This window comes from Triticum urartu, chromosome 3A (assembly GCF_056163025.1).
Source record: "Triticum urartu cultivar PI428250 chromosome 3A, HENAU_Tu73, whole genome shotgun sequence".
NCBI classification, from domain to species: domain Eukaryota; kingdom Viridiplantae; phylum Streptophyta; class Magnoliopsida; order Poales; family Poaceae; genus Triticum; species Triticum urartu.
Window position 1 is genome coordinate 62,163,708 of NC_141875.1, and position 23,073 is coordinate 62,186,780.

The 23,073-nt window shown below is 48.0% G+C and overlaps 3 protein-coding genes across 4 annotated transcripts; 1 reads left to right on the top strand and 2 right to left on the bottom strand.

Annotated features, from left to right (window-relative positions):
- Positions 1-5,109: 5,109 nt before the first annotated feature.
- On the top strand, positions 5,110-8,850 carry BRL2 (BRI1-like 2). The gene has a single exon (XM_048706086.2). It carries the CDS (start codon positions 5,222-5,224, stop codon positions 8,714-8,716), a length of 3,495 nt encoding a protein of 1,164 aa, XP_048562043.1. The 5' UTR covers positions 5,110-5,221; the 3' UTR covers positions 8,717-8,850.
- Positions 8,851-11,251: 2,401 nt separating this feature from the next.
- Positions 11,252-12,847, bottom strand: LOC125542861 (dolichol-phosphate mannose synthase subunit 3). 2 transcript variants are annotated; one of them, XM_087546375.1, is made up of 4 exons: positions 12,606-12,847; positions 12,101-12,222; positions 11,900-12,007; positions 11,252-11,535 (listed from the first exon to the last, which is right to left on the bottom strand). In XM_087546375.1, the coding sequence occupies exons 2-4, from the start codon at positions 12,200-12,202 to the stop codon at positions 11,476-11,478; spliced, it is 270 nt and encodes an 89-aa protein (XP_087402501.1). In that variant the 5' UTR covers positions 12,203-12,222; positions 12,606-12,847; the 3' UTR covers positions 11,252-11,475. The 2 variants fall into 2 exon arrangements, with proteins under 2 accessions (XP_087402501.1, XP_087402500.1); XM_087546374.1 differs by having other exon boundaries at positions 12,602-12,841.
- Positions 12,848-13,723: 876 nt separating this feature from the next.
- LOC125542858 (golgi-to-ER traffic-like protein) lies at positions 13,724-20,737 on the bottom strand. The gene is made up of 12 exons (XM_048706085.2): positions 20,547-20,737; positions 20,120-20,199; positions 19,466-19,544; positions 18,900-18,981; positions 18,490-18,646; positions 18,016-18,106; positions 17,420-17,503; positions 16,191-16,237; positions 15,366-15,494; positions 14,866-14,950; positions 14,323-14,403; positions 13,724-14,159 (listed from the first exon to the last, which is right to left on the bottom strand). The coding sequence occupies exons 1-12, from the start codon at positions 20,610-20,612 to the stop codon at positions 14,154-14,156; spliced, it is 987 nt and encodes a 328-aa protein (XP_048562042.2). The 5' UTR covers positions 20,613-20,737; the 3' UTR covers positions 13,724-14,153.
- Between the last annotated feature and the right edge of the window lie 2,336 nt (positions 20,738-23,073).

Below are 23,073 nucleotides of genomic sequence, written 5' to 3' on the forward strand. Positions count from 1 at the left end.
GTGGAGGCATGCTTCGCTGCACGTTTCCCTCAAGAGGGCACAAGGCGTGGAGCGCCCAGTGCTTAGGAGTTCATCACCAAGGCGACCCAGGAGCTTCAAGAGGCAAGGACCATACATGGCGACCGCCGCCCACCACCCGGGGCAGCTCCCCATCCTGGCGAGGACGGCGGTCTGCGTGTTTGCGTCGACATTCCAGGGCTCAATAGGGCCGCATCTCAGGAACTTTTCTGGCCTTCGCGCATTGGATGATGTGAGGGTCCACCCCCACAGCTATGTCCGCATGCCATTCGGCCTGCCGAACGCGGCTGTCACCTTCCAGCGCAACTTGCGAAGCATTCTGACGGCTCAGGAGGCCAGCCATCACGTTGTCCTGGCGGGGATGGCGACAATTCTTCAGGAGCCACCTGGGCCTACGGAGCCTCCTGAGGCTCAGGACATTGGCGGCTCGTGAGGAGCAACTTCTCCAGCACGCATCATCAACCACTCCAACATCACTCCTGCTACGGTACCAAGTGACTCTTTCTAGTTCATTCAGTTGGGGCGCCCTTTGGGCAGCATTATCCCCAATTCGCACGGGCCTGTCCCTACGACGTGTATCCTTTTGCATCTTTAGCTTACTCTATTGGGGCGCCCCTCGGGCTGCATTATCCCCAGCCGCTCGGGTCCGTCCCAGTGGCATGTATCGTTCTTGCATCTATCTGAACTAGCTTGCCTCCTTGCATGATTTACCTTATGATCGTTACCTGCTTACATGTTGCCCCTCGCAGCCACCCGCATTGCTGACCGACCTCCTGCTCATCCCGCAACGGGGGCTACACATGTTGGCACAGTGCTTGTGCTCAGGTCCGTCCCTGCAATGCTGACAAACCTGAGCGGTCGAGCTCTGGCTCGCGGCACGCCCCGCACACGTCACCTCACCAGGCCCTCAGTGCCTTCATCTTCTTGCGGAACGACCAGCGGCAGACCAGCAAACACGGTTGCAATCTGTATTCCTCCTTCGGGCTAACCTGCAGGAATCTCCGGAGGTGACAACAGGCGGCGCCGCAGGCTCCTTCTTTTTTCACGCAATTCACTTGTGCGTTAAAGGGGGCTCCTAAGCATCGCATCTCGGGAGCTCCTACTGACTCTCCAGCCCTCACCCCCTGGCCTTGACCACAGCATCGCGACCTGGCATACCAGCAGCGGCTGAGATCGCTCGAGGGTCGGGACTCAAGGATGCAGAGCACCTAGAAGAGCGTGAAAAAGGGAGGAAGGCCAGCGCGGGCTTAACCCGGCCATACCACCACCGCTAACGCATGAATCGGACGCTGCACACGGAAACCGCCTCAGGCTTGATAAGATAAGTCGCTCATTCAAGTCAGCACGACACGTGACTTAGGATTTCCGGCTCCTGCAGCCTTGCTCCGGCAATGCCACCTTCCTTTTCTACCTTTAGGAAGCCGCTTGCACGCCAAGGGGGGCCTCTTGAGCATCACGCCTCAAGAGCTCTTACCGGACCTTGGGCCGCTCACCTCCTAGACTTGACCACGGCATCGCGACCTGGCATACCAGCGACGCTGAAGCCTGCCTGGGGACTAGGACCTGTCGGCATAGAGCACTAAGCTACCACGAGGACGAATAGGGGGACAATGCTGAAGCAAGACATGTGATCGTGAATTTCATAATAGGAATAACATTTGATGCAAAAGTACTACAGATCCTTTACACACACCCACGGGGTTCACCTCGATTCCTCGTAGGGAACAAAAGAAGAAGGTTTCCAGGAGCCATATCTACGCGGCGACGCCATCATCAACAGTGGGCCACGGGAAGCCGACGCCAATCCCATCCAGATCAACAACGGCGATGAACGGACGTCGCTGCCACGCTCTGGGCGCGGTGAGAGCTCAGGGGCACGTAGCTGTCGTCGCTTGTCTCCGGAGTCTCATCAGGCTCAGGAGAGTCGCTCGACTCCCGGGCGTTGTCACTGCTGCTAGAGGAGCTGTCGGCAGGGCCAAGGGTGGGCACAGCGCCAGCCCCCACGCCGTCCAGGCGACCCCCTCCAGGGCAGCACTCCAGGCAACGGCCTTCCTCATCAAAGACCTTGAAGGACATCGTGGAGGCGTCGTCGTACTCGAAGTGGATGGCGAGGGCCCCCTCCGTGCGGCAAGCGTGGGCGACCTCACCCCATCCATGGGTCATGAAGATCTTGCCCGGAGAGACGACCTCAACCTCTGCTCCCGTCGCCGGGGTGCCACACTCGGCGTGCCGCAGCCACAGCTCAAGTGGCCCCCTCGGCGGCACCTCTTCAGTGAAGAACTGCTGGAATCTGATCCACGTCCGCGGGGGCATTGCTGCCCACACCATGAATTCGCGCGAGGATCCCTCGGCGTGAGTTTGTGGGCTGGCGGTGCGGGCCACCACAGCTCGGCCACCGCGGCCGTGGCGCGAGCGGCGCAGGTCGTCGCCTCCTCCTTCGGAACCCTCTGCCTGGGCGTACAAGGGCAGCGGGTAGCCAGGGGGAGGTCGTTCGTACCAAGGCCTCGTCACCTCCTGCCTCACGATGACGTCGCGGGGGCGGGCCAACCTCTTCTTCGGTGGAAGTGGCCCCTACTCCTCACGGGGGGTCTTTCCCTTCTCAGTGGTGGAGAACCTCCTTATCGGCGCCATCGGTATCGCAATAAGATGGCGAAGTGAGAGGGAAGGAGAAGAAGCAGACGGAGTAGAGGAAGAGATGAGCGATGGGGGCTCCACCCCTCTCCTCATTTATAGCCAGAAGGAGGCCAACCGCCGGCCTCCACGATCACAAGTAATGATGGTTTTCTTCTGCATGCAGCAGGGTCTCATCAAGTCGAACAGTTGCCGAGGCAGCATGGGGAAGCGAAGACGCCCACGTCCCGTCAATCGCCACACGTCAATCAAGGTTGCAAGCTGTTGGGGCCCGCGGCGCTCCGCACTTGCCCTTTGGCTTCGCCTCGAAGCCAAGTCCGAGCGCGCCTTGGGCCCGGGGGCTACTGTCGGCGTCCTGGGAATGGGGGTACCCAGACTTGCCTGCCTACGGCCCATCGCGTGGCTCCACCAACGGCCTGGTACGACCCATCTTCAGCAGCAACCACTCAAGACCCTCGCAAGGGGCCAAGCCTCGCGATGCGGACGAAACCAAGACCTCCTCCGGGGCGGCCTCACTAGAATGGCTTCCGAGGAGCGGAGATATCTATGCAAGGGGCACCTCGCGAGGTCCACGTGACGCGAGCCATGACGACCAAGGCCAGGCGGGCGCCAGCGGGCGCAGAGTACCAGTTTCCTCTTTGGTGCTAAAGGGGCAAGCGCAGGCGAGGACTCCCGAGGCATCAGGCAAAGGTTTCCATATCGGTGCAACGAGACCAAGACCAGCAGGACGGCAGGACGGAGGTCACCGTGGAGCCCACAGCGGCGTCACCACCAGAGCCTTTGGCAGGCAAAGACCACCTTTTGTCAAGATAGCTTGTACTAGTTGTCTCCCTTCAAACTTGGCCGTTGTGAGATCCCTTCCCTTTAACATTTGGGAAGAGGGCCAAGGCCTCTATAAATATGACTAGCCACCACCATAGGAGGCAACTGATCTTGGATTGGATCCACTCCACCAAGGCCATCCCACCAGCTCACCGAGCTCTAGAACACCTCTCCTCAGGAGGTTGTTCTTACCTTGTACTGTTCATCCTCGGCCTACAAGGCAATCCACCACCCCACACCGGAGTAGGGTATTACACCACAACGGTGGCCCGAACCAGTATAAACCCCCGTGTCTCTTGTTCTTTGGGTTTGTTGAGTTAGGCCTAGGGATCGTTGTGCGAGCAAGCTAAGGAGAGAGAGAGAGAGATCTTCGTGCGCACCCCAGTGTTCGAACCTCAAGGGTTTGCCGGAACCCAGAATTCGACAACCATCGCCCATGTTGCCGCCCAAGCCAAGCAGGAGGAGGCGCTTGCCACTCCACACTTCATGCAAGCCTACGCGGAGGCCCGTGCCACCCATCACCACGCTAGTGCAAAGGAGGAGGAGCCACATGTCGCCCGTCACTTTTCCCGAGCCGAGTACGATAAGTGCAAGTTCCGTGATGCTCTCGATCGGGCGGAGCAGAAGAAGGCAGTCGCTAGGAGAACCGCCACGACGCCCGCTTCTATGCCACAGAGGAAGCCGTGTGCTTCTGCCAGGGTGTCATCTACTAGTCTAGTTTGTCAATTTGTATGGCTAATATCATGTTGAACCTCTAGTGTTTTTGAGTAACAGTTTTGCTAACTTGGTTATGTCTTAGCCGATATTATTCAGTTGATCTTGCCTAAAGATCTGTGCAAATTTTTTCTTTTTCTTTTTCATTTTCCTTCTTATATACTATGAGACTTGGCCAAGTCTGAGTCGACACCCTATGAGTAATTCTAGATTCACGGGTTTTAAAGAGTTTACATAATGATATTAGTTGGACTTTTCTGATTGGATTAGGGAGGGTGGAGGCCCAACACCTTAAAAAATCATGGGCGAAGAGTTAACAATAATCCTAGACGTGCATAGCTTTACGGGGTTGATACGGGCGAGACAGGTTGTGATTTGTCAATAATCTCTCCGCCCTGAATTTCAGGTGGGGGCCCATCCCCCAACTGATAGTACACCTCCAAATCACCTCCCCTGTAATCTCCTGTAGAAAAAGCCCTGTAGCATTACTGAAGAGTTAACTGGTGTGGAAGGGAGTCCGTAAAAGTCCGTTGTTTTCTGTTGATGTAGGATTAACGAGTGTGTTTTTTAGCTATGTCAAACATCTAGTTTACGATGAAGAAGTTGTCTTTTAGGGGGAAATTGAGTGCTAGCGTTGGATGACCGGTTTTAGGGACTGCTGCTGAGCTCGATCGGTGCAATTTCCATTCATGAGATCAATGTGTTCCTGACTTCGTGTGCCATGATTCCCCATCACTTTCTCACGTGCATGCCTTCCTTTTCCCTCGTGCACACATGATTCCCCATGGTTGATCCAGAGGTAAAGCGAATCCTATCATCATCAACACAATATCAGCAAAAGCCTCAAGACACGCACACACACCGTGGGTTAACCGACCGGCTGATGTTTCTAATACTCCTACACACACAACAAAAGCCATCTTTATCGAGCTTTTTACCTCCAAAAGCCACAATGGCGCACGCTCTCTTTCCTTTCCTCAAACACCTTTCGTGCTACTAAGCTCGGACCATCCAACATGAGGGAGACCATGAGTCCATGACATTCCTCATCGGCGTCCCCGTGCCAGCCATGCCAGTGGCGATGGATCGCATGCTCCTCCTCGTAATCTTCCTCCTCCTCTTGTCGACTTGCACGACGACGATCGTGTCCGCGGGAACCGGCGACGACGCGGGGGCGCTCCTCCGCTTCAAGGCGTCCGTCCGAAAGGACCCTAGGGGCGTGCTCTCGTCTTGGCAATGGCAGCAGCGGCAGCAGCAAGGGTCGCCCGGCGGTGGTGGTAGTGGTAATGGCACGTGGTGCAGGTGGTACGGGGTGACGTGCGACGGCGAGGGCCGGGTGGAGCGGCTCGACCTCGCCGGCTGCGGCCTCTCCGGGCGCGCTTCGTTTGCAGCGCTCGCTTCCATAGACACGCTGCGCCACCTCAACCTCTCCGGCAACGCCCAGCTCCGCGCCGACGCCGCTGGGGACATTCACGTGCTCCCCCGCGCGCTACGGACGCTCGACCTGTCTGACGGCGGCCTCGCCGGCAGTCTCCCCGCCGACATGCAGCTGGCGTACTACTACCCCAACCTCACCGACGTCCGCCTCGCACGGAACAACCTCACCGGCGCTCTCCCTCTTAATCTAATGTCTCCGCCGAGCACGATCCAGGTGTTCGACGTCGCCGGGAACAACATGTCCGGGGACGTCTCCGGCGCGTCGTTCCCCGACACGCTCGTCCTGCTCGACCTCTCCGCCAACCGCTTCACCGGCACGATCCCGCCGTCCTTCTCTGGCTGCGCCGGCCTCAAGACGCTCAACGTATCCTACAACGCCCTCGCCGGCGCGATCCCGGAGTCGATCGGCGACGTCGCTGGCCTCGAGGTGCTCGACGTCTCGGGGAACCGCCTCACCGGCGCCATCCCACGCAGCCTCGCCGCGTGCTCGTCGCTGCGGATCCTCAGAGTCTCGAGCAACAACATCTCCGGCTCTATCCCGGAGTCCCTGTCGTCGTGCCGCGCGCTCCAGCTGCTCGACGCGGCCAACAACAACATCTCCGGCGCGATCCCGGCCGCGGTGCTCGGGAACCTCACCAAGTTGGAGATCCTGCTTCTCAGCAACAACTTCATCTCGGGATCGCTCCCGAGCACCATCTCTGCCTGCAACAGCCTCAGGGTCGCCGACTTCAGCAGCAACAAGATCGCCGGCGCGCTGCCCGCCGAGCTCTGCACGCCCGGCGCGGCGCTGGAGGAGCTCCGGATGCCGGACAACCTCCTCACCGGCGCGATCCCTCCCGGGCTGGCCAACTGCTCGCGCCTGCGGGTGATCGACTTCAGCATCAACTACCTGCGCGGCGCCATCCCGCCGGAGCTCGGCATGCTCCGTGCCCTGGAGCAGCTCGTGACGTGGCTCAACCAGCTAGAAGGCCAGATCCCCGCGGAGCTCGGGCAATGCCGGAGCCTCCGCACGCTCATCCTCAACAACAACTTCATCGGCGGCGACATCCCCGTCGAGCTCTTCAACTGCACCGGCCTCGAGTGGATCTCGCTCACGAGCAACCGGATCAGCGGCACGATCAGGCCGGAGTTCGGCCGGCTGTCCCGGCTCGCCGTGCTGCAGCTGGCGAACAATAGCCTCGTGGGCGACATCCCCAAGGAGCTCGGCAACTGCAGCAGCCTGATGTGGCTGGACCTCAACAGCAACAGGCTCACCGGCGTGATCCCGCACCGCCTCGGCCGGCAGCTCGGGGCGACGCCGCTGAGCGGCATCCTGTCCGGCAACACGCTGGCGTTCGTCCGCAACGCTGGGAACGCGTGCAAGGGCGTGGGTGGGCTGCTGGAGTTCGCCGGCATCCGGCCGGAGCGGCTGCTGCAGGTGCCCACCCTCAGGAGCTGCGACTTCACGCGGCTCTACTCCGGCGCGGCGGTGAGCGGGTGGACGCGGTACCAGACGCTGGAGTACCTGGACCTCTCGTACAACAGCCTCGTCGGCGCCATCCCGGAGGAGCTGGGCGACATGGTGCTGCTCCAGGTGCTCGACCTGGCGAGGAACAACCTCAGCGGCGAGATCCCGGCGTCGCTCGGCCGCCTCCACGACCTCGGCGTGTTCGACGTGTCGCACAACCGGCTGCAGGGCAGCATCCCGGACTCCTTCTCCAACCTCTCCTTCCTCGTGCAGATCGACGTCTCCGACAACGACCTCGCAGGCGAGATCCCGCAGCGCGGGCAGCTCAGCACGCTGCCGGCGAGCCAGTACGCCGACAACCCTGGCCTCTGCGGCATGCCGCTGGTGCCGTGCAGCGACCGGCTGCCGAGGGCGAGCGTCGCGGCCTCCTCCGGCGCTGCAGCTGAAAGTACAAACGCCAGGTGGCCTCTGCCGAGGGCGGCGTGGGCGAACGCCGTGCTCCTGGCCGTGATGGTCACCGCCGGGCTGGCGTGCGCAGTGTCGATCTGGGCGGTGGCGGTGCGCGTGCGGCGGCGGGAGGTGCGGGAGGCGCGGATGCTGAGCAGCCTGCAGGACGGGACGCGGACGGCGACGACGTGGAAGCTGGGCAAGGCAGAGAAGGAGGCGCTGAGCATCAACGTGGCCACCTTCCAGCGGCAGCTCCGGAAGCTCACCTTCACGCAGCTGATCGAGGCCACCAACGGCTTCTCGGCGGCCAGCCTGATCGGCTCCGGCGGGTTCGGCGAGGTGTTCAAGGCGACGCTCAAGGACGGCTCCACGGTCGCCATCAAGAAGCTGATCCCGCTGAGCCACCAGGGCGACCGCGAGTTCATGGCGGAGATGGAGACGCTGGGCAAGATCAAGCACCGGAACCTCGTGCCCCTGCTCGGCTACTGCAAGATCGGCGAGGAGCGGCTCCTCGTCTACGAGTACATGACCCACGGCAGCCTGGAGGACATGCTCCACCTCCCGGCCGACGGCGCGCCGGCGCTGACGTGGGAGAAGAGGAAGACGGTGGCGCGCGGGGCGGCCAAGGGGCTCTGCTTCCTGCACCACAACTGCATCCCGCACATCATCCACCGCGACATGAAGTCCAGCAACGTGCTCCTCGACGGCATGATGGAGGCCCGCGTCGCCGACTTCGGCATGGCCAGGCTCATCAGCGCGCTCGACACGCACCTCAGCGTCAGCACCCTCGCTGGGACCCCCGGGTACGTGCCGCCGGAGTACTACCAGAGCTTCCGGTGCACCGCCAAGGGCGACGTCTACTCCCTCGGCGTGGTGCTGCTGGAGCTGCTCACCGGGCGGCGGCCCACCGACAAGGAGGACTTCGGGGACACCAACCTCGTCGGCTGGGTCAAGATGAAGGTCAGGGAGGGCGCCGGCAAGGAGGTCGTGGACCCGGAGCTCGTCGCGGCCGCGGCCGGCGACGACGAGACGGAGATGATGAGGTTCCTGGAGATGGCGCTGCAGTGCGTGGACGACTTCCCGTCGAAGAGGCCCAACATGCTGCACGTGGTCGCCGTGCTCAGAGAGATCGACGCGCCGTCGTCGCAGCCTCCATTACCGGCGGCAGGCGCGTGCAATGGGCATGGCCACGACGCGTAGCGACGAGGCCTCCATGGTTTTTTGTGTTGTAATTGCTGCTTGTATGTGTTGCAGTATGGTGTATACAATTGTTGTACGTACGTAGCGTTTTGCCTTGTGTTGGACTAATAATAAAGCAGTGTGTTGCTGTTGCATATAGACACCTGTTGCGTCATGTTTTGTCCCCTGAATTCTGAAGAAAAACCCAAACCTTTGCAAGACAAATTTTAATCGGTTGCTACACATTTCTGTGTCATTTTGATCCTTGTGGTTGATAATGTACTTAATGAAGTGACAATGACAGATGTCAGATGGGTGACACGCCCCACTCCCGGGTAATAGGAAGCAGTGTTTTGTTGTAGCCTGACTAGGACGCCACAGCTCGCTGTCGCTTGCAGTGCCATCTCCGTCTCCGACGAGGTCTTGGCTTGGCCTCGCTGGGTCGACGCTCGTTGCTACCGCTCCTCACATTGTCCCTGCCTTTGGTCTCATCAAAAATCGACTGAGCAGTTAAAAAAAAATCAGGTATCCTTGTGGTTTTTTTTTGAGCATCAGTACAGACACAAGCACTCATATACACGCGCATGCATATATGTGTCATTTTGATCCTTGTGGTTGCATATAGACACCTGTTGCGTCATGTTTTGTCCCTTGAATTCTGAAGAAAAACCCAAACCTTTGCAAGACAAATTTTAATCGGTTGCTACACATTTCTGTGTCATTTTGATCCTTGTGGTTGATAATGTGCTTAATGAAGTGACAATGACAGATGTCAGATGGGTGACACGCCCCACTCCCGGGTAATAGGAAGCAGTGTTTTGTTGTAGCCTGACTAGGACGCCGCAGCTCGCTGTCGCTTGCAGTGCCATCTCCGTCTCCGACGAGGTCTTGGCTTGGCCTCGCTGGGTCGACGCTCGTTGCTACCGCTCCTCACATTGTCCCTGCCTTTGGTCTCGTCAAAAATCGACTGAGCAGTTAAAAAAAATCAGGTATCCTTGTGGTTTTTTTTTTGAGCATCAAGCACTCATATACACGCGCATGCACTCCTCCCACTGAAAGCGCATCGCCGGAAATCCTGAAATAAATTCAGGAATAATGCAAGTACCAAGATTTGAACCCTGGTGGGTTGAGGATACCACTATCCACCTAACCAACTCAACCACAGGTTGATTCGCAGGTATCCTTGTGGTTTGCTTCCAATAGTTTGAGACTAGTTGCCCTCAGTCAGGGGTAAGAGGGTCAGAGTGAAGCCAAGGAATGATGGCTAAAAAGGCTTGACGACAGGTCACAAGCTAAATAAAGTCAATTTTTGATGCGGATGATGATGATATGAACAACTCGAATAAGAAAATGTAAACTAGCACCTACTGACAGAGATCAAAAGCACACTTTCAATCGATGGTAATGATGCTGCCACTTGTGCTGCCTCCATGGTAATTTCATCACAATGAACGGGGACACCTCACAGCAACCAAGAGCCAAGGCACTTGGTACATATTCATAATGATCAGGTCAATGTTAAACAATAGAAGGTATGAGAAGCACTATCTTCAGTACTGTACTAGGTTAGCAGGAACTGGATTATCTACAGGGAGCATGTTTTGTTCATCCATGAAACTTCGATATGTCTTTAAATGATAAACTGTTTTATTATGTCTACAATGCGGGTTAATCGCTATTATCCACTGAAGCAATGCAATTGGCCCTCCAGTCTGGTAACAAGTATTTTCTTTTTTTAAACTGCTAACATGTTTGTTAACCACGAGATTGTCCGATGAATGCTCTCAAACCTGTCCACAAAATGTCAGCAACGGGTACTTCTGAAAGAAAAAAAAACAGTGTTTTTTTTGGAGAATTGCAGAGAATGACTAGCATTAGGTAAACCTCAACCTCACATAGAAGGCGCCAACAGGACCCAAAAATTCAACAACACCACAAACTCTACTATAATTTTTAAAAACTTTTGACATGCCAAGCCAGGAACAGAACAGAGCAGCATACATGTTTAAGCAACAGACGCCAAGGGCCAGGTATACGGAACACATAACATATATGCACATATATAATGGCCCAAGGGGCTCCAGGAGTTCCCAGTGCCGGAGAAGATGATGGACCAGCCTCAAACAAGTCCCTGCCGGAAGCTGCTAGCTCAAGGTAGCAGGCGACTGTCTGCTGTCAAATTGGCATGTGACTGAACATGTATATATAATAATAGCATTACGAGTTGAAACAGGTTCACTGCACAGTCCATTCTACAACTGTTTTGTAAACATGGAGCAATAATGGTGTCGGTAAAGGTTTAATGATCTTTTGTTAAATCATGAGGAGTTCAAACCTCAAAGTGCCAATGAGACGGAACTTTGCTGAATTTGAGAAGTTCCAGAGTTGCCAAATGAAAGAAATCTGCACTGGGCAGAAACTTACACACTAGAACTAAACCATCAAAAGAACTAGCAATTCAAAGCATCACCAAAGGCGATACTGCAGAGCACAAACTGATATACACCCAGTGATGAAATCCAGATGGTTACAACGCAAACATGTCATGAACACTAATGGACTTGTTAACGAACCATTCATTAGTTGTTCTCATAATGTTTTCGGACACAAGTAGTGTTGTGACAAGCCATCCACCTCAAATGTAGAATTGTAACACGCCACTCACCAAAACTGTGTTAGTAACAGTATCTAAACATAGTGAAATGTCATATAAGCTTTTCTAGCTATGGTATCCAGGAAGCTTCAAGCTGGCCACAAAATATTAAACATTGGAATCGACCTCAGTCAGAGCCCACATCAACACCCCTTTTGGATAAGAATTCCTTAGCCTCCATAATATCCTGCATAGTAGGCCGAGCACAAATAATTACAGACGGGAACAAAGCAAAACTGTAATTATACAGAAAACTTAAAAGTTTAAAAATTAGGTGGCTTGGTTTTCTTTGTGGTGGCCATTATGAAAAGCCATACAATCATACACATAAGGCACAAAGAAACTTATGGTTCCTTCTGCATAATACCTTGAATCTCATTATGCCAGCAGAAAACCAAAAGAAAAGAATGTATAATATACAATGCACAAGTGTATATTAAGCTGAAAATACCTAGGATGTATATTCTAGCGATTATTAGTTCTCAACATGGCAATGAGACTGCATAGACAAAAAAAACTGAGAATTATGCTACTAGGACTACATCCTCTACCTGTTGTAGTAGTATGGCTTCTTGAGGACAGGTGGGAAAGAACATCAGCCCGTACCCAACCATAAAAAGGCCGTAGCATCCAAGCGCCACTACCAAATAGATGGGAAGCTACAACAACAAAAGTCACAAGCAAGAGTCTTAATCGAAAGACAGTGTCTTAACTTCAATAAATCAGCAAGTGAAAGAATTCGTGGCACTCACCAGCCAGGTGTAACTGTGAGGAACTGTCGAGGTTTCAAGGAGCGCAGCCCAGACGGCCGAGATCGCCGCCAGCACCGTGATGATCTTGAATATGTGCTTCATCTAGGAAATGTAGCGTTTGTCTGCCATCAACCAAAAAAGCAAATTAAAGCCTAAAATGCACTGATGCGGATAGGCTGCTACCATGTTTAAACCAAAACATTTGCTCATCTGAAAAAAAAATCAAACTACAATCTGTAAACATTTGCTCCTACAAGCATTATCAAAAACACCTATCAACTAAAATCCTTTCACATGTAAACTTGAGCATGCACTGCCAAAACCATGCAGCAAGTACTCCTTAAGAAATAATCATCATTATATTCTCACAATATGCCATCTACAGCAAGTACTCATCCAATACAGAAATCAGGGAGAAAATTGAACAAATAGAGGATGCAAGAGGAAGGAGGGAGGGAGGGAGGGAGGATGAGGGAAGGAGGAGGAAGGAGCGGTGGCTACCTGCCTATACTGGTCGCCGGTAGCTCCGGGCGGCGGCGTTGCCGGGCGGGAGCGGCTGCTCCAGGGAGGGAGGCGCTGCTGTGCTCCTGTACCGGAGGCGGGGCAGCGGAGGCTTCGGCCGCCGCAGCGGAGGGCCGGCAGTAGTGGCGGCGGGCCGGCGGCGGCTAGGAACCCTAGGGACGTCCTCACTCTTGGTGTGTTTTTTTATGGCGGGAGCCGATTTTCTCCTCTTGGATCGACGGACTGTAATGTACTTAGTGGGAAAAATTGCTAAGAGCAAATTCAACAGATGATGTAAAATACTACATCACAAAATTATAATTTGACTAAAATTTACATCACTAAAAAATACTCCCTCCGTTTCAAAATATTTGTCTTTTCAGAGATTTCAAATGGATTACCACATACGAATGTATATATAGACATATTTTAGAACACTCATTTTGCTCCGTATGTAGTCATTTGTTGAAATCTCTAGAAAGACAAATATTTATAAATGGAGGGAGTAGATTTTACATTACCAAAAACCTCCAACTCCAACAAATGATGTAAAATTTACATCACCAAAAAATCTTCGCCGGTGATCCGGGTTGTTTCCCTCTCGGCGATGAAGCTTATCCCCCATCGTCTCACTGACTGACCTTGACCCTCGAGAAAGTTAATCAAAAAATAGAGAAGACGAGTTCTTTCTTTCAAAAAGTAGGTTTTTATGATCCGATAAAAAATCAAACTTGTTTGACTTTACGTCACCATAAAGTGGTGGCGGCAGAGTTGGTGCGGTTTGGCGGCGGCAGGCGCGCGGCACAAAGGTTGCTGGTTGCGCACGACAGTGAGGGCTGAGCGCATTTTGCTCAAGCGTCCCAAGTGATGCAAATTTGTAATTTTGAGTAAAAAAATTGCACCTACATCATCTGTTTAAGCAGCATTTTTATGCCTTGGAAATGTAAAATTCTAATATTTTTACATCTACATCATCTAATGGAGATGCTCTAATGTACAGTCATTCATTATGCTCAATTTTTAAAATTCTCAATGTTCTCCTTTTTTTCTGAATTGTATACCTCAAATTTGCAAAACCCAACTGATTGAAAGAAAATAAACCGGTTTAATGCAGGACTGCCATGGTTCCCGAAAAGTGGAATTATAGCACCTGATATCTTTGCTTAAACCGTCAAAACAAATTTAGCACAGAATGGGGAAAAAAGGATAACAAAATGCCGTATCATCTTACAATAATCTGCAAAGGGAAATTCTGTTACACTGCTGGAAAACATCAAAACCTTTAGGAGAAGAAAAGAAAAACATCAAAACCAATAGAACGATTTTACAACAGATCAGCGGCCCATCTTCATGTAGTTTGATGTTAAATATACTAACTCCGTTGACTATGACTGAGGAAGCTCCAACAAAGCACTTCCTGTGCGTTTTTCCTGGGTGACCCACTTGATCTCCCACAAATGTATTATTTTGGCCAATGGATGCCTTTTTTTAGCTGAAAACCAATCATTGCATTGAAGGCAAGGACATGATGATAAAGTTCGTTTCAAGTCAATTACACCTGCACAAATATAGAATGTGAGCAGTAATGAGGAAGATATTATCAATATAAATAAAATAGCACATGGAACTGGTTAGAGCAAAAACCAGCTAATTTGGCAGACTTTAAAAGGAAGCAATTCGATATAGCGACCACCATGAAGTCAATAGAAGAAAGTGTTTACCTTGAACATTTCACCGAAAAGTCCTTCCAGAGGATTCTGTTGCCGTACGCCATAAAATTTTGCAGCTATTTCATCCAATAACTGCAAAGCGTAACCATACCGTCATGAGGTCTATTTCGGTTTGCATTCCTTATTTTTGTAAGAACAGGTGGTCTCCAACATTAAGCAACAACACGACATGGGTTTTTTCACCCTTTTTTATTAACAAGTGGTCCTTTGTGAGCAATTCATCGGTTTGCATTCCTTATTTTTGTAAGAACAGGTGGTCTCCAACATTAAGCAACAACACGACATGGGGTTTTTCACCCATTTTTATTAACAAGTGGTCCTTTGTGAGCAATTCATCGGTTTCCAGATGGAAAGCTGGTAAACAAGGCCAAAAGTTTGTGGAGATATGTTATGTTGAACATGTCTCACAGCGATTTCCAAATTATCTAAAAACATCTTTCATGGATTCACATTGTTTCGTAACAATATATTTATTTATTTTTGAAAAACAGAACTCTTGTTATAGAGCTACAAAATTTCGATAGAGGGCCATACCTCCTCAAATACAGAGTCTCGATCTGTACTTGCGCTGTACTTTTGTCGAAGTGTCCTAAAAAGAGGGTAAGCATCTCTTTCAAGCCTGTAAACAACATCTAGTTAGTAATGCCCATAAGGCCATAACAAAAGAAAAGAATGATAAAATAGCTTGTTATTTCATGTATAAGATAGGAAAAGAAAGTTGATCTTGATTTACATATGGTTACAAATCAAGAACGTGAGAAACTGTTAAAATATGATATCAGTCATTTCTGACATGGGCATTTGAATATATTGGTAAGACAGGAGCATTCGTAATACCTACAGAAAGTAATTTTATCTTTCTAGTGATAGAACTATAAAAACACGTGTAGCTGACGTCTGAGAACTATCATGCAAACTGCAGCGTTATTTCACAAAATCTGCATGCGGTGTATGAGAACATCGTGGAACAAATATGCAGACGTGGAAAGGACACCCGAAATACAATGCAAGCCAGAAAAATATGAGAGACTCACGTTTGAAGAAGATACTTGATAAACTCAATTAAAGCTGTTTTTGGAAGTTCCATGTCAGCAGATTTTAGCTGCTCCTTCATCCCATCCATAAGTAAATTTGCGTCTCTGAGATTCCCTAGTGATAGATACCTTTAAGAAAGAACAACATATTAGAAAACCCGACATCTCCATCCCCAAAATCCCAGTAAAATTCTATCCCAACAATGAGACGACATTTACTTTACAGTGTTAAAGTGTTCTTCTGTATGCATTTCAGTGTGATCACATAGAGGATATTGTGTTGAGGCAGTATATCATATTGCACGCGTCCCTAGCACACTGCTAACTGACGTGTATCTATCGTTGTAAATGAAACAAAAACTACACAATTCCTTCACATCGGTTTCTACAGTGCGAAGTGCACCCCTTTTCAATGGTATCAGACTTTCCTCTCATACAACTTACAGGGGATGATCTCTCATGTCATGACTTTGGGTCATGGTAAAGAGAAAGATTATCTTGTAGGCAAACTGAAGATATTACTAGCTTGGTATTTGTATTGAACTATAGATTCGTTGACACTTTTTTGGAAGGGACGTTACAAATTGCTTGGGCGAGACCCATCTATATAATGGGCTGCTGCATCCCGTTTTTCAATTACAAGCAAACATTAAACTAAACCTCTCTCACACATCTCCATCTACCAACCGCTATCTCAACCGATTCACCCTTCCTCTTGTTCCATCTACCAATTGCTTCTCCTCTATCCCAACTATCCTACCCTACATTAGTCCTTAGCACATAACATCTCCAGAGCAAACAAGAAAGAAAGGAATAAAATCTTACATTAGGACACTGCGTGCAATTGCAGTATCATCTTCACCAGGGTAGCACTGTACAGAAAGGAAGAAAAAAGATCAATATGATTCTATATCACACAATGATTCTATATCACACAATGTCAAGAGCATATATGAATCCACTTAACACCTAACAAAAGTTGGGCATGAATAATGAACACGGATCCAACCCACAAACAAATTGGGGTATAAGACAGTGATTTAACAAGCTTGTGCTTGTGTTCTGTTTCCATATTTTCATATTTTGACGAAAGATGACCTACAACCCATACATTAGTAAAGCCACTGTACAAAGCAAATTGTTGTGGAGAACATGGATTTACTAATCATATCGAGCAATTGCTAACTATACTAAGCAGCATTAAGGAAACCATCAGTTTTTCAATCCTCAGTCTGATTTTCAAACCGATTCTCCAAAACTGTTTAATTTGGATCCTATATCCTTCTATGTCATGTAAATCCCATTTGTTGGTTTGGTTGCTTTAACCTCCGTTTCACGCTTAGGTGGACGCCAGCATGGAAACCAGCAAGCAGGTAAAACATTAAGGGCCAGTTCTTTTGGTGCCTTTTTTGGGCTTCTAGAATAAGCTGCCCCCTACCCAACTTATTCTAGAAGGCCAACCAAAAATATATTTTTAGAAGCCTTTAGTCAAGTCTTAATTAATAGGCTTCTAAAAAAATAAATTTGGTTGGGCTTCTAGAATAAGCTGGTTAGGGGGCAGCTTATACCAGCTTATTCTAGAAGCCAGCAACAGAACTGGCCCTAAAAAAGTTGTGCGGTTACAACATCTCTCTAACAGATTCACTTGTATTTCTCCTTCCCAGCAATCTAAACAGAGGGGGGATGACCTTGGAGACCGACAGATGGGTCCCCACACACATGGCATCCATGTGAACAGCAATGAAATGAACTATTTCAACAGTCAAAAGAACATGTAAAACGAACCAGGGGATATATTCATGGTGTTGGAAAAAGAGGATTCAAGTTAAACGGTTTTGGAGAATGTCATGGATAAAAAACTCAGGCGATAGCTTGAAAGTGACCTTATTGTACAGAAGAAGTAATAAAATTACTATGTTTGTGAAAGACGTTGGAAATATTTTGGTAGGGTATAAACTTTTGCTATCTCTCAAAGAAACAAATATATCATTCAAACAGAATTCACTAATTACCAAGCATCATTTGTAATACCTACTGTTTAGAACAACAATTACCTTGCCCATAAAGTTTACCAGCATAGAAGCAAATTTTTTAGGATCGTTACCGCGCACAAAATGACTTGATACTTTAGTCATGTCCTGCAGTCAAGGTCACTCCAGGTTAAACTGTAAGCATAATTACCGAAGTAGTAAAAATAGTAACAGCATCAATGACAAATAAAAATCATAGCTCTACAATGCTCTTTCACTTGCCTTCTACTCCCTCCGTTCCTAAATATAAGTCTTTTTAGATATTTCAACAAGTGACTACATACGGAGCAAAATGAGTGAATGTACACTCTAAAATATGTCTACATACATCCGTATGTTGTAGTCTATTTGAAATGTCTAAAAAGACTTATATTTAGGAACGGAGGGAGTAGATATAATTTACTGCATGCATGCCATCCTACAATTTGGAGATAGCCTTGCACCATCTAGGACTAGAGGAACATACATCATCTAAGAGCAAATAAATGGCCTAGTGAAGAGGATTAATACGGTCTTTCCTAGGCATGACTTGGTTGACATGCAAATTCCTCAAATGTTGCGATTCAAGAATGTAGAGAGCAGAAGATATTCACAGTAAGACACAGAATCATGGACAGTACCGTTTCTGGAGATTCGGAATAAATGTATTCGCCCAACATAACATGCAGATCAGGAGATCCGTTTCTTGATGTCCCAAACTCCGCAGACCACCTTAATAACAGGATGATACATTATTAGTGCATAACAGCCAGAAAAGGGAGAAGAAAAACACCTCCTCTGGTAACAGAGTAAACAAAATAAATATGTCTCATGGCAATCGGCATCCAGAGTTTGGGGACACACTGAGAAGAAATCGAAAGGAACCAGATGTTCAGAACGATGCATGTTCCTATCATGTTAAGCCCATTAGTCACTAATGCTCAAAACCAGAATTCATAACTGCAGGTCAAGTTATTTGTACTGTTCAACAATTTGATGTATTAGACTACCGGATATATTTCCACTGAAAAACACTACTGGTTTGGATGAAGTTCGATGGTTGGAAGGACAGCACTTGTGATTTACTTGGATTTATTGAAATCGATATACCTTACCTGAGAGCTGCTCTTAGAAATGATGAACAACCTTCAGAACGCACTTTTGCAGCAGAAATAGCTTCGGATAATTTCTGCCCATCATCGTCATAATCATCTCCAAGGAAATGGGGCATATTTATCCTGGGGAACGCCTCGTATATCTTTCTGACACGATCTGTAGTTGATGCAATAGAGTTATACAATCACTGAAGTGACATCTAATGCCCAAATTTACAACATGACAGCATTTAAAAAATACAAAAGAAAAAGAGAGAGAATGGTTCACAAGGCTGATTTAGTAGAGACACAAAAAGGAAGAAATATTATTTTCTGAATGCAAACTAGTGACACTATTGACGCGATAGGAGGATTACAAAAGATGCACTGCAAATATGTCCCAAAAATCAAATGTAAAACAATAAGCTTACCAAAAGTTTCTTCATTATAAGGACATTGCCCTTTGACAAGAGTGTCCACGAACAGCACAGCGAGTTCAGCACCGCAAGTTATCTGAAATTGGTAACCACTAGACTAAAGCCGAGCTCTTTGACCAATAAGAAAGAAAAGAAATAATTGAAGTAGTACATTAGTTAATTTAAATATTTTATAGACTACAAGTACAACATACTAGAACAGTAACCTAGCACCCCCCCACCCCCCCACCCCCCCCCCCCCACACACACACAGCACAGCACACACACATGCACGCACGCACATCCAGCAGCAAAAAAGAAAAGGGGGGGGGGGGGGGGACTATTGATTGGTTCCTCATGGCTCTACCCTATTACTACAGAGAAATGCTATGGAGGGAGAAAATCCATGCCTTAAAATAACCAAGACAGCTTTCAGGTTGTTTTTTGCTCATTGTACAGCCTCTGGATTTGAGAAGGGAATGTGTGCAGTTGGGTAATATCATACAGGAAAAGATGAATTAATAAACATCTTTGGACAACAACTGTTAATTCGGCAGAAGCCAATAAGGCAAAGAGTTAACCTGTCCATGCTTCAACTGGATTGTAGCTCCTGACTGAAGGATGTCCAAGCCTTCCGAATACCTTTGACAAGTAATGTATCTGAATGTAATGACCAAAAAATAAGTCAAAACAGCGACTTGATGTTTGGTCCTTGATCAACAGACACAAGCACGAAATTGCTTTTGTTAATTTTTAACACAATATGTATCCTGAAGCTACAGTTATGTGATTACTCTGTGGAATACTCATTTTGCACTCAGCCTAAAACATACATGCACATTCTGTGTGAATAACTATGGCCATTGTCATCTCGAACATAACTCTAGTATTCATATTAGGATTATATCCACATGCAAAGATCCTGGTCATTGACTTAATTTTATTTTCTTCAAGTAAGTATGTCCTGGCATGAGCTTATTTTAAGATGTTGCATCTGTTGCCAGTCTGCCATAGTTACACACAAACTAAGCACAACAATGATGTCTCACACTGAACGCACATAGTTAATCCAATGATGTCTCACACTGAACTCATATAGTTGATCTTATTAAAATAACGCGAAAAGGTAATGGTTGGTTTCTGTTGGAATATGTTAATATGGTTGAAACTTTAAATAGTGAACGGCTGAAGGCCTGAAGGGAGCCAGCTACCGCTGCTTCCATTAAATTGAATACCTTGCACTGGTAGATTTGTACATTTGTTGGGCCTCGTAGTAACTTCCCCCTTCCACCATCTTCTCAAACCTTTCGATTGTCTGAAAAACACAACGCATGATTACGAAACTGATGAGAAACTATCCAACAAGCCGGCCCTATGCAGCCAAGCGATTCCACCGAACTAATTTCACCCTCTCGCGCAACCGATAAATTGAGCACGGATCGCTGCTTGAACCCTAATTCGAACAAATTATACAACGGGAGGCAGCTCCTCCACGGCGCGGGTGCGGCGCCGCAAACCGAGATCCAATTCGCGAATCGCTCAACACGCCCGCACGCTATCGTCCCAATGCGCGCACGCACACACAGACGCAGGCGCGCGCGAGTGCGGGCGGAAGCAGAGGGGGGGCGGGGAACGGGGAGGCGGGGCGGGGGGATCCCTCACCTTCTGGGGAGGCGGCAGGTCGCGGCGCGAGGCCGACCTCATGTTGAGGCTCATGGACCGAGACATGGCTCTCCGGCGAGCGCGGCGGCGTCGGCGGTGATCGGAATCGCGGCGTCCGCTGCGCGAATTCGCCTCGGAGACGAGCTGGGCCTCCGGCGTTGGAACAGAACAGGGGATTTTTGGGCGGGTGGGCGGGCGCTTATCGTGCTGGCGCGAATCTTAAAGCGCTTCTTCTCCGTGTTGCGCTCCCGTTTGGTCTTCGAACCACATCCGGAATTAACTCGTTTCTCTGGGTTATTGTACTTCTCCGTTTTACATGTGCCGAATTCTGGGAAAGGAGGGAAAAAAAACTTAGTGATGCCTAGGAAGGTAGAATAAAGGTGATCATGTGTGACCCTCACGCGCATATAAGGCTGCAAAAAGCGAGGCTCATTTGTCGTTTGAGATCGAATTTGGGTTCGACTTAAGATCAGGTCGAAAAAAGAGTTGAATATGAGCATTTTATGTACCTTGATCTAGAAACGAGCTGATCTTTAGTTAACACTGGCACGCTCGATTTTAACTTGAAGCTTGATATAAATATAATTATATTAAATAATCATGATACATATTAACAGAAAATATGATCATTGTGTGATTTTCTCTCTTTTATCTACTAGTGAGCATGGATGCTTACTTAAGCATGAAGAAAATTTAGGGCATGCTACGTGGCCAGCCGTGTGTTCAATATCATGTTATATTTGACAAAAGTTTAAGTGATTTTCTTCTTTTGCTAAATCATCCACGAATTCTTGCTATTAAATATTAGTGTATTAAATATTTGTCTCCAATTGGGGGAGAATAAGTCAAACTACGTTGAAATAGTTTATATTATAATTGTTTTGATTGGATGATATTATAGTGGTTTCTTTTCTCGTGTTGTGGCCTATCTTGTTTAAAAATTTGACTTATATTATTAAAAGAATCTTTTTATTTAGCTCGGAACTAGCTCAAGATCGTTATAAGCAAAGCATAAGTGATTTTCTACAACTCGACCTTGAGATTCACTTCATTTGAGCTTGCTCAAATTTTAGTATACGTTAAGCTGAGCCTAGTTCAACTCACTCAAACTCGACATGTTTGTAGCCTTACACAATTTAGGGTGTGTTCGGTTGCCTGCATGTTTCCTATTTGATCCACTTTTCATTGTTTGATAGTTTGCATAGGGCATCCTCAACTATATTGAGTTTAGCCCAAAAAACCCATGTTGAAATGTCCTTATATATATTTACGTATCCTATATACCTAAGAGAGTGATCTTCACTAACTTATTTATCTCAACATGCAAGAATGTCACATCATCTTACAATTATAGATGGGATAAGGCCCACCTTAACATGCAACTATGCATGGGAAAAAGATCCACCACCACATGCGACCATGCATGAGAAAATATTTTTCATTCTATTACTCTACTTATATTCAATAAACATTTTACCAATGTACATAATCAAATATAATAAGTGTTATGTATTTTTAATTTTGGTTCATGTGCTATTTATCTAAATATTTATATCCCACACAATATAATCTAATTAAAATATTTTGCAACCAATTCCCGTAGCAATGCGCGTGGTATCATCTAGTATAATAAAATATGAACCCAATTTTATTTATAACGATTCAATAAAAATGTTGTCTATTTGTAATTGTCATAGTATCCTCACCACCTTAAAAGAAGGTAACCACATCTGGATAAGTTACATCCTACCAACACAGTCTTAGTTTAAAGCATGTCTAATCACAATGCAAGCGACCAAACAAATGTCTCAACTCAGCTTGTCTCAAAGCATACACCGCTACTAAATAATAACAGTTGCATGTACTTAACATGTCTACACCTAGTATGTCTAGGAGAACATATATACTAGGTTGATAATGCTACCAAACACATCGGTGGTTTCGGAATCTTGATGTATTTTTTTTGTGTGTGTTTGAGATGCTTTGTACTTCCGGTGAATTGATAACTCCGATCTTTTTCATTAAAAAAACACATCGTCTATTTTTTTCACATGTACCAAACACATCCTTTGCTATTGTGCTGTGCATGCATGAGTCGTTGGTGAGTAATGCTACACCTACATGATTCTAGTTACGTAATTAACGTAAATATGTAACGTGTGAGTTGTTGATTGGAGATTGCGAGAGAGAGGGGCCCGCCCCCGTGAAAGGGGGGAGAGAGTTTAGGGCATGTACAATGGTTAATAAGATAGTCTTATCTTAAGTTTTGCATGTAATTTAGATATGACAAAGAAAAATGTCTACAATGGGTCATCTCTTAGCTTTATCTTCAATAATTAGCAATTCCTAAAAATGTGATGAGACATATTGTGATAATCTTATCTTAAATAAGAGAAGACAAGTCTTCTCTTATGAGTTCTCTCTTCTCCACCTCATTATTTATCCTACATAGCACTCCAAAAATAACACCATTATACATGCCCTTAGTTAACCCTTCCTACGTCCCGTAGATGTAGCATCTTTGGTC

Excerpts from the sequence above, each read along its gene's own strand:
- BRL2 (XM_048706086.2), top strand. The coding sequence starts at position 5,222 with ATGACATTCCTCATCGGCGTCCCCGTGCCAGCCATGCCAGTGGCGATG.
- LOC125542861 (XM_087546375.1), bottom strand. The coding sequence starts at position 12,202 with ATGAAGCACATATTCAAGATCATCACGGTGCTGGCGGCGATCTCGGCC. Across the intron at positions 12,008-12,100 it reads CTCACAGTTACACCTGGCTG|CTTCCCATCTATTTGGTAGT; the intron begins GTGAGTGCCACG and ends TTGTTGTTGTAG. Across the intron at positions 11,536-11,899 it reads AAGCCATACTACTACAACAG|GATATTATGGAGGCTAAGGA; the intron begins GTAGAGGATGTA and ends CCTACTATGCAG.
- LOC125542858 (XM_048706085.2), bottom strand. The coding sequence starts at position 20,612 with ATGTCTCGGTCCATGAGCCTCAACATGAGGTCGGCCTCGCGCCGCGAC. Across the intron at positions 20,200-20,546 it reads ACCTGCCGCCTCCCCAGAAG|ACAATCGAAAGGTTTGAGAA; the intron begins GTGAGGGATCCC and ends TGTGTTTTTCAG. Across the intron at positions 19,545-20,119 it reads TACAAATCTACCAGTGCAAG|ATACATTACTTGTCAAAGGT; the intron begins GTATTCAATTTA and ends CATTACATTCAG.